Raw genomic sequence first — 19,516 nt, forward strand, 5'->3', positions numbered from 1 at the left:
TCTCCCCTGGAACATAAAAATTGTCAAGACCAACTATCTAAAATACAACCAACAAGATATTAGTCTAGTGGTGTAAGGCCCCGCTAGATCCCCAAGATAATCAAAAGGTCAAGGGTTCAATTCCTGTGAGTGACATTTATTAGGAGGGGCAGTCACGCACATCGAAAGGGATTAGTTCCTTACCCAAAAGGGTGAGGAAATACCTTGGTAGTACCAAAAGAAAAAACTATCTAAAACACAAAAGAATTGATTAAACAAGAGATAAAATAAAAAAAAAGAAAAACGAGACAAAATGTAAAGTGTACAAACTGATTACAGTAATGTTGTAACTGAATATAATATACATTTACCCGATCAAAGAAAGAAATAAAAATGAAAACAAAAGCAATCAATATTTTGAAAAGGTAAAGTAAGTACATTCAAATCATCAAAAAGTTGAGGTTCAAAAGTAAAGAATTAGAGATATAACATCAAAATTTATAAAATATATTTATCTTCAAATATAATGTGTTATATGTGTTTCCATACAAGATTTTCTCCATTAGTAAATGGTCTCACTAATGAGGCTGATAGCATAATTCACAACCGATGAAAATGATGCTTGAGAAAGTGATGACACAATTCACATATATGATAGTGATGAGAATGGTGCTTTGGAAAGTGTTGTCCAGTGTTTCAAATAACGGACCACATAATGTGATGTGGCTGCAATATTGTGGTTGTGGTGACGTTGAAACTGCATTACACTACAATTGTGGTATGATACTGAATCACAGTGATGCAACCATAACGCAACATGCTGCAATACAACTACATTTGGACCGTATCAGGCTGCAACACAACTGTATCGGGTCGCATCGATGTCAAAAATATGTTTTTACTCATAAAATAATTACACCGTAACGACTGCAATCCACATCGCAATGACTACAATTACAATAACCGTAACCACAATCGTAATCGCAACCACAATTTAAAACACTTAATATTTTCACTAATGAATGCAGTTTCGAGTAGGGTTTTGGAATGTGGTATCACTCATGAATGGTGCTTAGAGTAGGGCTTTGGAAGTTGAATAGTGGAAATAAGGCGAAAAATACTTGATCCAAGTATTACTTCGAAACTTTAGAAATACCTTAAAAATACAATAATTTGCAGCATTTTCAAATGCAGGGATCACTTTACAATACAATATATCGGTACTTCTATCTACTCGACAATGAACCAACCCTTAGACTCGCGTAAGCTTAACATATAGTGAGTTGATGGAGTAAGCTCTACGAGCAAAAACAATTTGTTGTATGCTATAGGTCTACCAATTACACTACATCCCCACATTTCCTCTTGTTGATGCCGTTTTGTGCCAATAGAACATGATTTCATAGGAGCAGCCACAGTACACAAGAATGTTATTAATATCGTACTTGTTATTAAACTGGTCAGATACTGGTATAATGGTTCAACCGGTGGTTTACTAATTAAACTACATATCGGTCAAGTTAGATATACATATATGCTATATACTAACATTAATGTTGAAAAATCAACAAGAAGACAATAATAACTTTTATTTATACAATTTATTAAAACAAATAATGTATCACTTGATGGTAGATATTGATCCACATACCACCATTTTAGTAGAGATAAGTCATTTTTATATAAAAAATTAAATGAAATTAGCCGGTATAACCGGCATGATTCAATTGAAAACTGACAGGTATGTCCATTTTTTGACCGGTATAATCATATGATCGACATAATTATTGCACTGTATTATTTTTGAGACCAGTTTACTAGTTTATCGGTTGAACCAACCGTCACAAAACGGTTTTTATAATATTGCTTCAAACTAGGTAATTTTCATCAAGTTTATACCACACTTTATACACCACTTATAATGCTATGAAAATCATTAAAACCTTAAAGGTTAACCCTCAACAAATGAAATCTAGCACCACTATCCCCTAGGAATGGATAAATAAATAAACAATGCTAGAAGAATTAATCCAATGACTTGTTATTACCCATATGAATCTTATTCATGGGATCTTCAATCACAAAGGTTGGGTTCTTATCATTGCTAGTTATTAAATTGGCTTGACTCCCATTGGGCTCGATTATTAAATTATTAAACCTTTTTGAAAGACTTGTTAGGATTGACCAAAATCACTTGTACATTCACATGATCAATATACAATCTCAACTTTAAGCACAAGCTTATATCCTAATCAGATATTTCCATTTCTACAATGGCTACTACTTGTTGGCAATCTGATAAATACAAGAGGAGTCAATTTTTATAAGAACTTTGTCCACCACTTAGTCTCATTATCACTGAATTACAATTTAATAAATTCTTAAACAACTACAAAACATAGTTTTTTAGTTGATTTAAGTATTTTCACCACCACTAAGTGTGTGAATACATGACGAGTCACATTTGATTCATATGAATTAAAATTCATGCATCATTGTAGTTAGGGGAGACAACACCATAGTTAATATCTTCCTTAGTTGTTCCTAGTCTTCACAACAGTATTGTGGCCACAATTTTCAACAATGGTAATAGACAAAACTCAACTAAAATCGTAATTTAGAAGACTGGGAATAGCTAAGGAAGATATTAAGGGTTACTTGGTTAAAGGTGACACCAAATTTTGAGTTAGAGGGGGGTAAAACGATATGTGAATAGTAGGAGGGAAGATCCCTTGGGACACATATGACGTATATATAATTCTTGCTTTCCATCCCATTCAGATTAAGGGAGAGTGATATTCAAGAAAAGTCCTATTTTTTTACCTGTTCCTTACTTTGTCAGTATCCATTAACTCCATGCATCATTATGGGAATAAAAAACTGTTAAATGAAAGCCGTTAAGGTTCCGCAGACACAAAGTTCTAAAAAGACTTGAAAAACAGCAGCAAAAATAATGATATGTAAGAAATAATAATACTATCAGTTTTTAACAACATTCTTCTTATATAACCACGGGATTATCTCCAATCATATACAGGATAGAAAAATGTGGATTAGTGGATAGCCATTAGTAGATATATAGATATATAAATCAAAATGGTAATGCTATTTTAATTACATAACTAGATGCCAAGCTTTAAAAACTAAAGTAGTACAAAATAGAACTCATGATAGTTCTCCTTCTACAACGTTGTTCCCTAAAACATAAGATTTCTGTTGTTTTTACATCACATATTGAAAATGACATTAAACATTCTGTATGTGACAAAACCCTACATGAATCCCTTAAATTATTTTTCAATCAGCATGTAGCCTTTAAAGTTTTTATTCCAAATAAGTCTCTGAAGTTTTAAATGTCGAAAAAAATTCCTGTATGCACACAGGCAGATGACAGCTAATAATTTTTTTTATTAAACCGGTCAACTAATCCCTACCTCCCTCTTCCTCCTTACCATCCGAAGCTCGCCGCAATCATCACTCTAAAGAGGAAGAATGGAGCCCAAAGAAGTGGGTGTTTGATGCAACTTAAAAGTAAAATATGAACTGTTATTCACATTATTATAAGCTTTTCCACGTGGAGTGAAAATTAAGTTATAAATTACATTGAATTTTAACAATCCTAATCATCCAAAAGCTGGTAAACAAAATTGCCAGGCATAATGCATCTTCCTTAAAAGTGAGTTTGCAAGGAATTAATCAAAGCCTCTTAAAATGCTGATTTTGGGAACCATAGTTTTCTTCAATATGTCGAGTGAGAAGTGAGATTCCATAATGTGAGGCACTCGAGGCAGCATAATACGATGTTACAGTGAGTTGAGTGAACCTTGGAAGAACATAACCTATAAATTTCACATATATCTACATTATTGATAGGTATTCAAAAGCATATGATATTTTCAAACATGCCAAAGTAACATTCTAATGCAAACAGTCAAACACCAATTTAACCCGATGTGATTAATAACCGAGTCCAAGATTTCATACATCCAATTATTATAGGTTAATAGGAAAGCACATCAAACCTAGTTGGGGAAACGATCCAAGACAAATGTAGTCTATGGACATGCAATTAGACCAACTTGTGCAATGCAAGAACGCAGCCATATTAAATTTGCTCATATATATATGCTACTAAAATGAAAACTTTGAAGGGGCTGGAAGTAAATTAATTGACAACTTCTAATCAAATTGAAAATTTAAAGGACAGTCATGTGTCTTGAGAATATACTAACTTAAACGAAAAGGAGATTATTAGAATGTTAGCTTTTTACACAGACAGGACAGTTCTCTAAGATAGCTGCTTTGTCTTCCATTTCAATCCAACACAATTTTCAGCATGATAACAATTAAATATTTTTAATTTGAATGACTACATATCTGTTAGACCAAACTCAAAAATTAAGGGTATCCGGTAGAACTAATGAAACGAATGGGTTAAAACTTGATATCTCTAATGAGTTCGAAAGTTATCTTAAGACAGTAAACATTAACAAGCTGAAGGCTCATGCAGTTCAATAGTACATCAGACAGGAAGGAAGAAATAAACAAGAGCAGTTTTAAATGTTATGCTAAACAGTTCTACGTGCATTTGTGAAGGCAACAAATATTCATCATCTAAGCATATTAGCATAAAGGCATACACTCTAATGTTTGTTAAGATAAACCAGACAAATTTCGATGTCCATACTTATTGCAGTTATTGCACTAGTTAATTGTGACTTGTGTGACCTTAGGTATGCCTATGAAGGATGCATCTATGTTCCACTGAGTTGCCATACTAGTTGAGAAAAAATCCCTAACATTTGGTACATTTTATAAAATGGTCCAAATTTAATTAAAACAATTTTGAATTTATGATTTTATTCTCCACCTAAACGTGCATAAAAAACTAGGAAGCACATACAAGAAAAGGGACATGAATACAATACCATATGGACACAGCGACATGACATATTTAAAAAAACATAAGACATAACACTCATAGGACACATTATAGAAAAACACTTGAAATTAAATATATTATAATTAAAATGAAGACTTATCCATAACATAAAAACTCAAATCCTTAACATGAACTAAAAAAAATGCATTTCTCCCCTGGAACATAAAAATTGTCAAGACCAACTATCTAAAATACAACCAACAAGATATTAGTCTAGTGGTGTAAGGCCCCGCTAGATCCCCAAGATAATCAAAAGGTCAAGGGTTCAATTCCTGTGAGTGACATTTATTAGGAGGGGCAGTCACGCACATCGAAAGGGATTAGTTCCTTACCCAAAAGGGTGAGGAAATACCTTGGTAGTACCAAAAGAAAAAACTATCTAAAACACAAAAGAATTGATTAAACAAGAGATAAAATAAAAAAAAAGAAAAACGAGACAAAATGTAAAGTGTACAAACTGATTACAGTAATGTTGTAACTGAATATAATATACATTTACCCGATCAAAGAAAGAAATAAAAATGAAAACAAAAGCAATCAATATTTTGAAAAGGTAAAGTAAGTACATTCAAATCATCAAAAAGTTGAGGTTCAAAAGTAAAGAATTAGAGAAGTTATCGTTCTACTTCAACCTTCCACTAGGCGGTTCATCTCAGACAGTCTATGGTCTTTTATGGTTATTGAAGAAGGTTGGATGCTTTGTTTCAAATTGTGGACCGCATCACGTGATGCAGTCGCAATATTGCAGTTAAGATGACAGTCGCAACCGCATCACACTACAATTGTAGTGTGACACCGAATCACATTAATGTAACCATAACGCAACTGCATCGTATCATATTTGGGCTACAATGCAACCACATCAGACCGCAACGGTATCAAACATATTTTTTTACTCAAAATAATTCACACCGCAATGACTGCCATCGCACTAACCGCTACCGCAATTTAAAACACTGGTTGGATGGAAGAGGATGACAAGGGAAACAAAACAGGTATAAAAAACCAGGCTGTGCATCTCAGACCGTCTGTGGTCTTTTGTGGCTATTGAAGAAGGTAGGATGGAAGAGGATGACAAGGAAACATAACAGGTATAAAAATGAGCCAGTCTTCTTTTGAGGGCTGAAGTGGGTCAGCTTGGTGGGTGTGTCAAGACCGTATCCTGAGTGTGTAAAAGCCAACAGTGCAACAGTGGAAGAATTGGAGCAGGACACTGCACAGACATGAGACATGCATCCAGCAGTAATAGCAAGGAGTATGCCAAGTCTGCTTCCTTGATTAAGTTCAAATTTTTCGTCATTGCAGACTGTATAAAGATCTCCGAAACATAGAATGAAATAACAGGAAATGATGTTACTGGCATTACAAATAATAATTGAGGCATTCCAGTATGAAAAAGACAACAACAACAACAACAACAACCAAGCCTTTATCTCACTAGGTAGGGATCCCAGTATGAAAAAGAAGCAAAACAAAAATGACCACAACTTCACATTTCATAATTACTTTTATAAGACCATGCAATATATCATAGATGGTATCAAATATTCAGCCACACTGTTATAGGAACTACATTTTTATCTTTACAAAGGTTTAAATAAAATGAATGTACTGCATATAAAAATTCAAAAATGCTAATGTAAACCTCATAAATAAATAGCATGTTAAAAAGTTACCTCCAAATGCAGCCCCTGCTCCTGAAACTATCAGCAACGGAGGAAGCTGTGAATAAAAGAAAGAAATCAGTTAGCCACAGTTTATGACCAAGCATAAAGAAGAAACTTGGTTTTATAATAGGCCTATTCTAGGCATCAACAAAGCATAAAGCAGAGTAATGGTAACTTGTGAAGTAAACTACAAAGTCAATTAAGGTCTACATACCCCGACCACAAAAGGCAGCCACTTTGGTCCCTTCAGACGATTTTGAATGTATGGTAACCCTACAACCAAAAGAGTGATGAGCAATATTTTCAATAATAGAGGTATATGGATTTTAACTACATCACGTTAACAGTTCTATCCATGAATGAAGTAATGCCAACTTCATAGATAAAAAATGCTAGAAGCTTTTACTATAACTAAGTGACTGGAGTTATTATAAAGACAATGACATGGGCATGACACATAATTCCTTGTCTGTTGATATTATAAAATAACTTATACTAGCATTAGAGGAAGAAAAATCATTTAAAGATAAGGGAAATATCATAAACATAGAAAGGGAAGAAACTAAAATTACCTTTATTCAGAAAATGAACTGCGCTAAGCAAACCGCCAAGACCCGAGCCAGCCTAATTAATGGGAAACATAAGAAAAAATGAGCAAGAAAAATACCCATACCCATACAGTATAAATGCAGTTAAAATTAGGGACATAAGTGGTTCCAATCCGAACCATGAAATCCGTGAAACCAAGCCAAAAAAACTGCTTCAATTCGTTTCGCTTTGATTTTGTTGGACCATTTTGTTTCTAACTTTCTATATGGTTCAGTTCACGGTTTCAGAATTTCTGAAACTGTTGAAACTGAAACAGACACCATACACTACTTTTAGAAAGAAAAGCTAATGTCTTCATATGGCAAATGTTACATATGTCTAGGCTATCAGTACGAGAAAAAATATATAAAGAAAAGATTAGATGAAGAGTAATATAAATGGCCCTTCTCTGACTCCATGCAATGCGTCACTAATGGGTTGAAAAACTGATATATTATGATTTCCTATATATAATAACATGCCTTTCTCATTTGTAAATAGTTTATTTTTCTGGATTATTTAAAAAAAATATTATTATGATTTTCCAAGAAATTAAGCAAGTAAACCAAAACGAATTGGTTTGGTTCAGTTCGGTTTACCATGGAATAGCACCAAAGTGAACTATTTTGTTCGGTTCAGTTACTTATCTTCTCCTAAAACTGAAACTGAACCAATCTAACTCATTACACACTGGTTAGTGGTTACATTTAGAGTTTAAAAAACTTAAAATCAATGAATTTGGGTTTACGATTGTTATGATTAAAACCTATAACTATATATTTCCATCAGAATAGATCACGATTCATTATTATTATATAAGGAAGATAAATGCAATTCGAAATCATTTGTGTAGAAACACTAAGAAAAGAGGAACTCACAACGGCAGTAGCATCGTGCAAAACGGGAGTGATAGTCCATTCACGTATTTCCTGAATACATATCACACATATGAGCACAAACACAGTGAGACAAAACATCAAACACCTCATCTGCAACGCAAATACAAAGAAGAAGAGACTCACGGAATTAGGGTTGAGAAGGGAAAGACAGCGAGGGCATCGAGCTGAACCGAGGCCAGGGTTAATGGTAGGATCATGGTGGAGATTTCCGTTTCTTAGTTTCTCTTCGTACACCTCACGTGTCCCCATTGCCGCAAAACTAAATGCTCCACTCTAGACGGTGGCGCTTTTATAAGTTCCAGGAATAAAATAATCAGAGAGAACGGTGATTTCGATTGGAATATGGAAGAAAAGCCCTACAAATACAATGATATATTTATTCAAGTAAACCTCGATTCGGTATAGCTATTGCGACCCGCATCCAAATAGTGGTTTTAGTGGATCAGTTTTAATCTTGGGCTTCATTTGAAATTAAAATATAGCAGAAAAGCCCTACAATTATATAAGTGAAGAAAACGATTTGGGTATAAGCCGTTATTGTTTAAATTAAAAAACGGGTAGAACTGAACAAAACTACAAAACGTGGTTTGGTTTCACAGTTCAATTCAATTATTTTTAATAAAGCATTTATGTTTGATTTGGTTCATAATTTTAAAAATTTAAGAACCGTTGCAACCAAACCGAATCACATATTAAAGAAAAAGATACTAATGAATAATATTGTATTGTTGTTTGAATTTTTTAACCAATTTCGTAGCTTAAACTATTAAATTGTTATATATGTGATATTTTCTTAGTGTCGTGATGATTTATAAAATATCTTTTAATGTTATATGTTACTAATTGATATATATTACTAAGTTGTTATGTATGTTACTAATTGTGAATTGTATTGTTATATATGTTACTAATTATGAATTCTACTATTGTATATGTGATCATTCATTTTTTCTTCCAAAATTATAACACTTTGTATATGTTACTAAGAACAATTACTAGTTTCAATTTTTACTAGTGTTTTTCTTTTTATGGACAAAAAATATCTCTTATAATACATTTTGAACTTTCAATTGATGTAAAAAATAAAAAAAATTATGGAACCAAACCATTCATGAGCGGTTCGGTTCTTACAATAAAATTTGAGGTTAATTGTTGTGAATCGAATCGTGTCTTTATGTTCGTTACAGTCACTGAATTACACAAAAAACTAATATGGACCAAACTGTTACACCCCTAATAATAGCTACTTCAACCCACGTCCAAATAGTGGTTTACGCCTATGTTGGGATTATCACCGAAAAATAAGTAATATATGGTTCAGTTCAGTTTTATTTATTTACATTAAGATATCTGGTCTAATTTGATCCAATCCTATTAAAAAATTATATGTTGTTTTGGTCCATTTTTATTTGAATTTTTTATATAAAATAATTTAATATACTTTCAAAGTGTCAAGTTCACATTAAAAGATCATGTATTTTTAAAATAATAAGTTTAGTATACTTTAAAACTGTTAAGTTCACATAAAAAATCAATAAATCTACTCTGAAAACTCCAAGTACAAAGTGTGACACAAATCCAAATATTTAATTCAACATTAGTAATATCGACCAGCTAATCAGACTCAACATTGGAAAGTGTTAACTAATAAGTAATAAAAAAAGCTACAATCATAAAATATGAAGAAAAATAGCTTTTAGCTTATCACTTACAAGGTTAATAAGTTTGGGTACTTGAATCCTCTTCATTCTATGTGTAAATGCAAGAAGTATTGGATCAATTTCTTTCGGCCTAGATCTTAAAATTAGAACTAAGAACGGATCAATGTTGTAAAAAAAAGTACATTATCCAAACAAATCGGGGTTTTACGATTTCAGTATTTTTGGACTATTTTATAATTTCATTTTTGGGTTTATGAACACCCATATACCAATATGTTCAATCAATTATTTCATCTCAATGCATTTCGGGGGCTACCAATTAGCTTTGAGCTCTAGTGACATTTTGTCCCTAACCATAACTAAGAGGGGTGAATTAGTTTTCTGGTTTTCGATACTTTAATGCAGATTTTTGCATCTTAAAATCATTAGAGTAGAGATGCAGTGGAAAAGCTCAAGAGTAGTAGCATCCATTCATTTTGGGAGAAGTTGTTTCAGTTTGAATTTGAAAATCTATTGTAATAACTCTAAGTAATCGATTACTAAGGTGGGTAATCAGTTACAAGAAGTTTCTGCCTCATTGAGTAGTTGGTTACTCACTTGAATTATTGGCCACTCTAAGTTATTTTTGCTTGGTAACATGTTACTCAGTTTGAGTAATTGGTTCCTTTGTTAAAGTAACCCATTACTCAGTTCGAGTAATTTGTTACTCAAAATTTTGAAAGTTTAATATTCTTTTCAAAAAGATTTCCTATGAGCATTCAGGGATACTTAAAGTAAAAGACTTTAGGATATAAGTACCTATATTAGAAAGATAATAAGTCTTAATCTTGTCTTTAAGGTCTTCATCCTTTTAATTTTTTGTGATATTGGTGTCTTCATCAAAACCGAGTCAGGTAAGGAGCAAGATCTTCTTCAAATCTCTCCATTTTTTATGATGACAAACCAATACCATATTGACATTTGAGCTTGCTTGATTTATATACAATTTCTTGATGAATAATCTTGTAGATATGTGTATGCTCTCTTCATCTTGTATACTCCCCCTTTATATTAGAATAATTGTCCTGAAAGCGTTATATCCAAAAATACAAATCCAACTTTTCTCTCCTTTTGACTTCATCAAAAAGAAGGAAAAACCAAGTTTTGCATAGGTACATGTATAGGCATAAGATGTGAATGCAAGTGTGCATTGTATGATTTTGATGAAGACAAAGCTTGAAGTTTAATGAAGACAAAGTATGAACAAAGACAAATCAACAACCACAACATTGAAGACACAAGTTCAAGTGTCAAGAGGACCAATAAAATCTAAAGAATAAATTTTCATTTCTTTAGGTCCTAAGATGTTTTGAATGGGTAGAGTTTCAATAAGGTGATGATAGGATCGTGGTGGAGCTTTCCGTTTCTTAGTTTCTCTTCATAAACCTCAAGTGTCCCTATTGCTACAAAACTGAATGCTTCACTCAAAACGGTGGCACTTTTATAAGTTCCAAGAATAAAATAATCGGAGAGATAGATGAATTCGATTGAAATATGGAAGAAAAGCCCTATAGTGATATATTTATTCAAGTAAACCTTGATTTGGTATAGCTATAGCGACCCGCATCGAAATAGTGGTTTATTGTGGTTTTCGTGGATTAGTTTTAATCTTGCTTCAATGAAGATTGAAATATAGCTATTGCAACCCACATCCAAATGAGAGCACATGTGCTCCTCGTCCTAATGATGGTTTAGGCACGGTTTAGGCACATCCAAACGAGAGCATGCATATTCTCCATTCAAAAAATGTGTCACTCCATATGTCACTATTTATGAATGGTCTAAAAAATATTTAATTATTATACTTTTAATTAAAATATGTTTTCCTACTAATCACAAACATGATACATGGAGTATTATATTTTCTAGGACAATCGATGTGCTCCTCATCCAAATAGTGGTTTACGCTTATGTTGGAATTTTCACTGATGAATTTACACAGGCAAAAAGTTATGTGACCCAAAAAAAGTAACACATGGTCCTATTCAGTTTTACTGGTTTACATTAAGATATCGGATCTAACGTGATCTAATCCTATCAAAAATTTATCTGGTATTGGTCCATTTTTGTTTTTCAAAATAAGAAGTTTAGTCTGCTTCTAAAATGTCAAGTTCACATAAAAAAAAACCAATAAATCTACTCTAAAACTTCAAATATCAAGTCTGACACATATCCAAATATTTAATTCAACATTAGTAATATCTATTGGTTAATCAGACTTAGCATAAAAAATTGTTAGCTAATAAGTAGTGAAAAAAACTATAATCATAAAATATGAAGAACAATACATTTTAGCTTATATTGGACAGCTAATAAGACTCGACACTTGAATTATCTTCATTCTATGTGTATATGCAATAAGTATTGGATCAATCTCTTTTGGTTTAGTTCCTAAAATTGGAACCAAGAACCAATCAATTTTGTAAAGAATAGTCCATCATCATCCAAACAAATCTGTTTTTTGAGATTTCAATATTTTTGGACTATTTTTTGTTTCATTTTTGGATTAATCAAGATCTGAACACCCACATACCTATATGTCTAGTCAATTGTTGTATCTCAATGCATTTCGGGGGACTACCAACTAGCTCTAGGCTCTAGTAACATCTCATCCCTAACCATAACTCCTCCATAGATTCTTCAACATCATCGATTCAACCCTTTACTTAGTTTCACCCAAATTTCATCATGATCATAAGTAGGTCACCCAAGTTCTGGTGGATAGGTAATGAATGACATTACTATATTTGACTTTGTTGAGCTCACTACCATAGAACTTAACAATTATACATATAATAAATAATATTTCCGGCATTAGAATGATGGAGAATAAAATATTAGAGAAGATAATAAGAAGAGAGAAATTGTGTTTCACTTATTGGTGCGAAGAATGCAATGTCATATGACTTCTATTTATTAGAAAATGTAGAATCTTAAGTTTGAAGTAACTTCAATCTTAAGTTAAGATTTGGATAAACACAATGTGTTGGAAATTGCATGGTTTTAATGTATATTAATGGGCCATTAATGGAGACTTTTGGGGGTGTGAAATGAATAAACTCTAAGTGCCACATTAGGTAAATGAGGGAGTTTGGACGACTTTATAAGCCTTAAGTTCCCCCTTTAGGGTGTGCCCCAATGGGTAAAATGGATTTTGTGGATGGGTGATGACTCACACAAACAAAATCCCTCCATACACACGCACCACCACCCCCTCCTCCGTCGACGTCCGACTTGGTCAACTCGTCTCGTGTTCGGGTTGGTCTTGGGCTTGGGACCAACATAATTTTTAAACAAAAAATATTTTTGTTTTATTTTATTTTGGATGTGTGTGGTTGGCCAAGTCAGCACAAGTGTGATATGCGTGTGACTTAGTTAGCACACGGTTGGAGGAGTAATGGAGTGGGGGAGAGAAACGCAATCAAGGGAGGAGAATCCGGTCAATGGGAGGAAGATCCAGGTGGGACATGTTCCTCACTGTTGGATCATATGGCCGTTTGGGATGCAATATTCCATCTGGACCGTCGGATGAAGGTGGTCGTTGAAGGTGTCAAGCTACAATTTCCTTGAATGTCTTCTTTCTCCCTCATACTCTTTGCTGAAGCATTTCCAACAAATTTCTCTTTCTTTCCGTGGCACTAAGAATTGGCACAGGTAGCCAAATTGTGAGAATTGCAAGAACTGATACTGATAGTCAGATTATGAAAAATAGAATTGGAATGGGCAGTCACACTATGGGTATTTCGAGAATTAGCACTGGTAGTCATATTGTAGGTGTATTCAAGATCGATTCTTACAATTCAGTAAGAATCCGAAAATATAGAATTGAGTTGTTTTATCCTAGGACGGTGTGGTTAATAGTTTGCTTGCATATTTTGGACAGTACCATGAAATGTCTTAAAGAGAACGACCTGATTGTGACTCAACTAGTAAGTATTCTTTCGTGCCACTTTGAATTGTTTCAAGCTACATAAACAACAATTTTAAGACGTTTCCTACTACTATGACATTCGTAAAGAATATTACTAAGCCGAAAAGCTTTGACCTTAACAAACCATTTTAGTTTGATGAGACTAATTTTAAATGGTGGCAACTTAAGATGAAATTATTTCTAACCATGATAAAAGTTGTCCATGTTTTGAAAACTATTGTCGTAGTGGTGGCAGAGAAAGCTAAAAAAGATGAGAATGATAAACTAGCTATTGATATAGCTCTTTGGAATGAAAATGATTACCTGTGTAAGAATTTCATTCTGAATGGGTTGTCTCATGATCTCTTGTGAATGCAAACGTGAAAGAATACGATTTTGATGAAGACAAAACTTAAAGGTTAAAGACTATGGATAAGGACATATCAACAACTACAACATGAAGACTCATATTCAAGCTTCAAGAAAGGATCATTAAGGCTAGAGTAATATTTTTATTTTTAGGTCCTATGATGCTTTGAATGGATAGAGTCTAAGTTAGCTGAACGTTATGATAAATCTCACATAATTAGAGTATGAACATATTGCATAAGAGACTTTCATACAAAATATGATTTAGGTGCATTTAGCACACATACATGATTTTGATGCATTAATACTTATATTATTTTCAAAATCATGCTCCAAGCATTAATTATTCATGTTAGAGGTTCATGCAAAATTAACTAAGTCTTTTCAAAAAAATGTTAATCGTTTAAGACATTGATTAATAGGTTAAGTCTTTAGAAATAGGAAACCCGTTAATCGATTAAGTTGGTTTCTGTTTTGGAATCTTGGACCTTTTAAAGAAACGTTAATGAATCAAGTGCATATTTAATCGATTGTCCCCAACAGAATAATTTGAAACTGAATTGTATTTTACCATCCTTTCCCATGGACAAAAATAACAAGAAACATTTTTTACACTTACAGAAACTTGATGCAATATCGATACACGTTTTTCAACATTGATTTTCTAAAAAGAAAGAAAGAAACTTTCACGTGAAAGAGAGAGTTTTGTGAATCTTTGAAAGAGTTTATTTTCAAAAATTAAGAGTTTTCAAAGATTTTCATTTTGTGAATCATAATCATTCATATTAATCTATGAGATTTTGAGATTCATCAAGGGTAGTTTTATTCTGAATATTAGTGTATGATTAGTACATTGTAGGTGCAATGAACTTTTCACACGTTTTTATGGTCGATTTGTAAATTTGTCTCTTTGAGGTTGTGAGGTATCACCTTGGAGGAAGAGAGAAATTGAGGAGAAATCCTAGGTTACGGTCAAGGTCCAACGCAATTAATCAATTACAACTTGTGTTAATCAATTAAATTAAAATGAGAATCAGTTAATCAATTAAGAATGAGATTAATCGATTAATTGGAGTTACAGTAGCTAAATCTTTGGATTTTTTGGCATCATTAATTAAGCCACGCGTTAATCGATTAAATCAAACAAAAAATAGTTACATATAAAAATTTATTTTTCCTCATTTGCTCATAACTTCTAGTCTTGAAAATACTAGGGCAAAACTTTCAAATTCTTAAGCCAAAAAATTACTTGTGTGAATTAGTTTTCTTTGATTCAAGTAAAGAGATATATAATAGTTTCATAGAAGATTATCCATTTTATATCATTGTTAAATCAATTTTGAAAAACCTTGCATAATGACACACCATTCTTTTGAGTTCTTTTGTGAGATTTCTGAGTAGGTTTTTAAGTGTTGTTCTTGATTATAAATTTAGCACATTTAGGTGCACATAACTTTTAAATTTTGTACACGATTATCTTGGATTCTCTAGGTGTGTTGGTATCACATTGTTGGAGAATAGTGTTGGGAAATCCTCGTCGCGGTTAGGTACGGGTTTTCTTCATGTAAACAAGAGTCTTAGTTGGGAGTTAGGAGTGACTGGGACCGCACTATTAGAAGTGGTGTTAAGTATCCATTAGAAGCGAGTGAGAGGGTCAAACCATTCAAAAGCTCTATGGCCAAGAAGGGAGTCTTGTATTTTGGAAGTGTGTTTGTATAACATTGATTTCCATTTCTAAAGAAAAATCTCTCAAGATTAGAAGGGAAGGTCTGGATGTAGTTTTCAAGTTGTTCTGCAAACGAACTAAGATAGAAGATCGTCGTCTCAATTTTCTCTATCCCCTATCTCTTTAATTTAAGTCGATTTATACTTTACATAATTAGATTGCTTTACTTAATGAGTTTATTGCACGTTGTGAATCTATCAACATTTAGGCATAAATTCATGAAGTAGATTGCATCCGAAATGAGTTGAAATCGCTATACTTTCCTGTGCAAGAAAATTATTTTTCAATAAAACAAGAATTAGGTTAATCGATTAAACCGAGTTTTAATTGATTAAGAGCATACATAATCGATTAAACAATGTGATTTTTCAGAATTTCTCATTAACTAGAAAAACAGAAAATGTGACCGGCTACACCTATTCACCCCCTCTAGGTGTCTATAAGCCCTTATTATCCAACAAATGGTATTAGAGCTAGTATGAAAGTGCTACCTTAACCTCTTATATTGTTGATCCTAGGCATTTTTCACTATGGGTTCTACTAACCCTTTTAGCGGCAATGACTCATCCATCAATCGTCCTCCGATTTTCAGTGGCGAGGGGTACGCCTAGTAGAAAGTTAGAATGAGAATATTAATTGAGGATATTGACACAAATATTTGGGATGCCGTACAAAATGGCCCTTACACTCCACTACACTTAGTGGAAGGTGAAACCAAAGAAAAGCCAAAGAGCTTGTGGACAAATGATGAGAAATGAAAAGTACAACATAATTTGAATGCAAAAATCATCATCATGTCCACATTCTCTTATGACGAGTTATTTCATGTTTCACAATATAGTAGTGCCAAGGAAATGTGGAATACTTTACAAGTAACCCTTAAGGGCACTAATGAGGTCAAGCGAGCTAGATTGAATGCTTTCACACATGAATATGAGTTATTTCGCATGTTTCCAAATGAGTCAAATAGTGGTATGCAAAAGTGATTTACTCACATTGTTAACCATCTAGTTGCATTAGATAAAGTTTTTGGTAAAGGTGAATTAACTAACAAGGTTTTGAGATGTCTTGAGATGGTATGGCAACCTAAGGTGATGACTATCATTGAATCCAAGGATCTGGACTCGATGTCACTAGCAACAGTCTTTGGCAAGCTCCATGAAAACGAGATGGAATTAGGAGGCTTGACTTTGTATGAGGAATCAGACAAGAAGAAAATGGCATATCTCTCAAGGCCACAACGTCACAAATTCAAGAGGAGAGATACGATGACGAAGATTCTGATTCAGATATTGATGATGAGACCATGTCACTCCTAGTTAGAAAATTCAGGAAATTTATCAAGAGGAAAGGAGGACTATAAAGGTTTTAGAGAAAGGAGGCAAATGACTCAACCAACAAAGGCAAGAATCCCAAAGATCGCCTCACTTGCCATGAATGCGGTAAACGGCCCACATGAGATACCAATGCCTGAATTACCTCAAGAAGGTTGAAAATGACAAGAACAATATTTGGAACTTCAAATCAAAGAAAGCGTACATACTGTGGGATGTTCCCAAAGAGGATTCGACTTCTAGCACCTTAGAGGAGGAGGAATCAACAATATTGTGCCTAATGGTTCAAAATCAAAATTCTTGTGATTCAAGAAAGCAAGAAGAGACCAGTGAGGCATATTCTTCGAATCTATTTCTAGTTCTGAAAAATTCCATACTTATAATAAATTATATGGTGCATATGTCTAGTTGCATGAAGAATTGAATAAGTTAGCTAGAATAAATGTAGATAGAAAAATAGTGATCCTCATGCATGAAAATAAAATAATTGAAATGTAGAATTTTATTGATGAATTAAAATTAGAAAGTGAAACTCTTGATCTCATATATGCTAATGCTACTTGAAACTATTCTACTAAGTTAATTGAGATGTCTACTTGTGAAAGGTGCAAAATTTTGGAAAACGAAAATGTGTGCTTAAAACAGAAAATTGCAAGCTTCACAAGTAGTAGTCAAAACATGAATAATATTCTTGCTGCATATAGGAATGTAGGTAACTGTTCTGTTCTAGGTTTCAAGCATGTTAAGAAAAGGAAGTCGGACATGAAACAAGTAGTTTATTCCAAAAGGTTGCATCATAAATTACCTACTTGCTTTTATTGTGGAATATATGGACATACTTCTATTTCTTGTAATATAAGAATGCATGGTGTACAAAGGGGAAAATATATGTGGATTCAAAAGGGTCTAGTTCCCAAGGTTACTAACAAGAAGGGACCCAACACAAACTGGGTCCTAAAATTGGCAAGTAATGTTGTTTTGTAGGTGTACCTAAGAAAGTACGAACATCATTTGTATTTGGGTAGAGGATGTTCTAGGTGAAAGTGCAATGTGTCAAGAGAGCACTTAAGCTTGCCTATGTTTTGATGAAGACAAATGACTTAGTGAAAGCTTAAAGTCAACTCAAGAAATCAACATGCCAAAGATTCAAGAGCTTCATGTCTAGACTAGAGTCTTAGATGTGTCTTAGTTATTGAGTCTAAGTTAGATAAACCTATATGCAAATCTCACAAAGTCTAAAAACTATCATATCATTTACATGAGACATGTCATCTAATTTATTATATGTTCATGCATTAATCATACATGTTATTTGTGCATTTTAGGCATAACATAAAGGTAAAACATGTATAGTTGATTAGCATAACATATAGGTAGTTTACCAATTAACATCTTAACTGAGAATATGCCAGTTAATCGATTAAGTGAAGCTTTAATCGATTAACGTGAAAATAGTTTTTAACAGTTTCAATAGATAAATGAAAAACAAATTTTAGTTACTCTCTAACAGTCCATTAATCGATTAAAAGGCAACATAATCGATTAACTGGGTGCAAAACAACTTTTCTAAATAAATTGTATTTTCAACAGATTTCATATACGATTTAATACATTCATTCATTCATATTACAATTGGTAAGTTGTGTATTTTCCTGTTCAATGTATGTCATATAGGCAGAGAGAATTGCATGTGAGATAATATTATGCTGAGGGATTAACATGTCATCCATTGCATATTATCAAATGTGTTCATCATCCTATCTTGTTCTTGAATGATTCTTTCATTACTGTTTAGAGATTTCTTAAGGGTAGAAATTACATGTTCTTCATGATTTTGATCTTATACATGTTCATAGTAATTGTGAGATTTGTATAGGGTTTATAGCTTGTTCTTTCTTGTAATATTTGAGCTATTTTAGTGCTTCACATTACTCTGTTTTTTTGTGTTGTTTGTGTAACAAGGAAAGTCGTCTCTTGGTGTCGTACCACCAAAGAGATCAGAGAGTCTTCACCAAGACTTGGAGGTCTTGAGTTTAGAGGGCTGGGGCTGGATGATAGGAAAGGTTTTCCTAGGCGATTGGGTAAGGTCAAACCAAGGTAGAGGTTTTGGGAACTCAAGAAGGTAGCGTTCAAGGTCTTGTAATTGGAAGTGTGTATGTATGACACATTGGTTTCAATTTTAGTGAAGAAAAAATCCCGGATCATAGGGGAGGACTGGATGTAGTTTTGCAGTGGACCGCAAAACGAACAAGTATAAAAACCTTGTTGCAGGTTGTTTCTTTCCCTTATCTCTTTACTGTTTTAAGTAGCTTTTAATTGCCTATTGTAGCTGATATTTTGAATATAGTATTACTGCCAAATAAAGATCATTTGTGTTCAAATATATCTGCTATATCATTTCT

General features: G+C 33.1%; 1 protein-coding gene across 1 annotated transcript; it reads right to left on the reverse strand.

The window, feature by feature from the left end:
- Window positions 1-3,500: 3,500 nt before the first annotated feature.
- Window positions 3,501-8,418, reverse strand: LOC109341390. Its single transcript, XM_019579287.1, has 6 exons — window positions 8,199-8,418; window positions 8,055-8,105; window positions 7,161-7,212; window positions 6,803-6,861; window positions 6,598-6,643; window positions 3,501-3,818 (listed from the first exon to the last, which is right to left on the reverse strand). Exons 1-6 carry the CDS (start codon window positions 8,322-8,324, stop codon window positions 3,676-3,678), a joined length of 477 nt encoding a protein of 158 aa, XP_019434832.1. The 5' UTR covers window positions 8,325-8,418; the 3' UTR covers window positions 3,501-3,675.
- Between the last annotated feature and the right edge of the window lie 11,098 nt (window positions 8,419-19,516).

This window comes from Lupinus angustifolius, unplaced genomic scaffold (assembly GCF_001865875.1).
Source record: "Lupinus angustifolius cultivar Tanjil unplaced genomic scaffold, LupAngTanjil_v1.0 Scaffold_453, whole genome shotgun sequence".
NCBI lineage: Eukaryota > Viridiplantae > Streptophyta > Magnoliopsida > Fabales > Fabaceae > Lupinus > Lupinus angustifolius.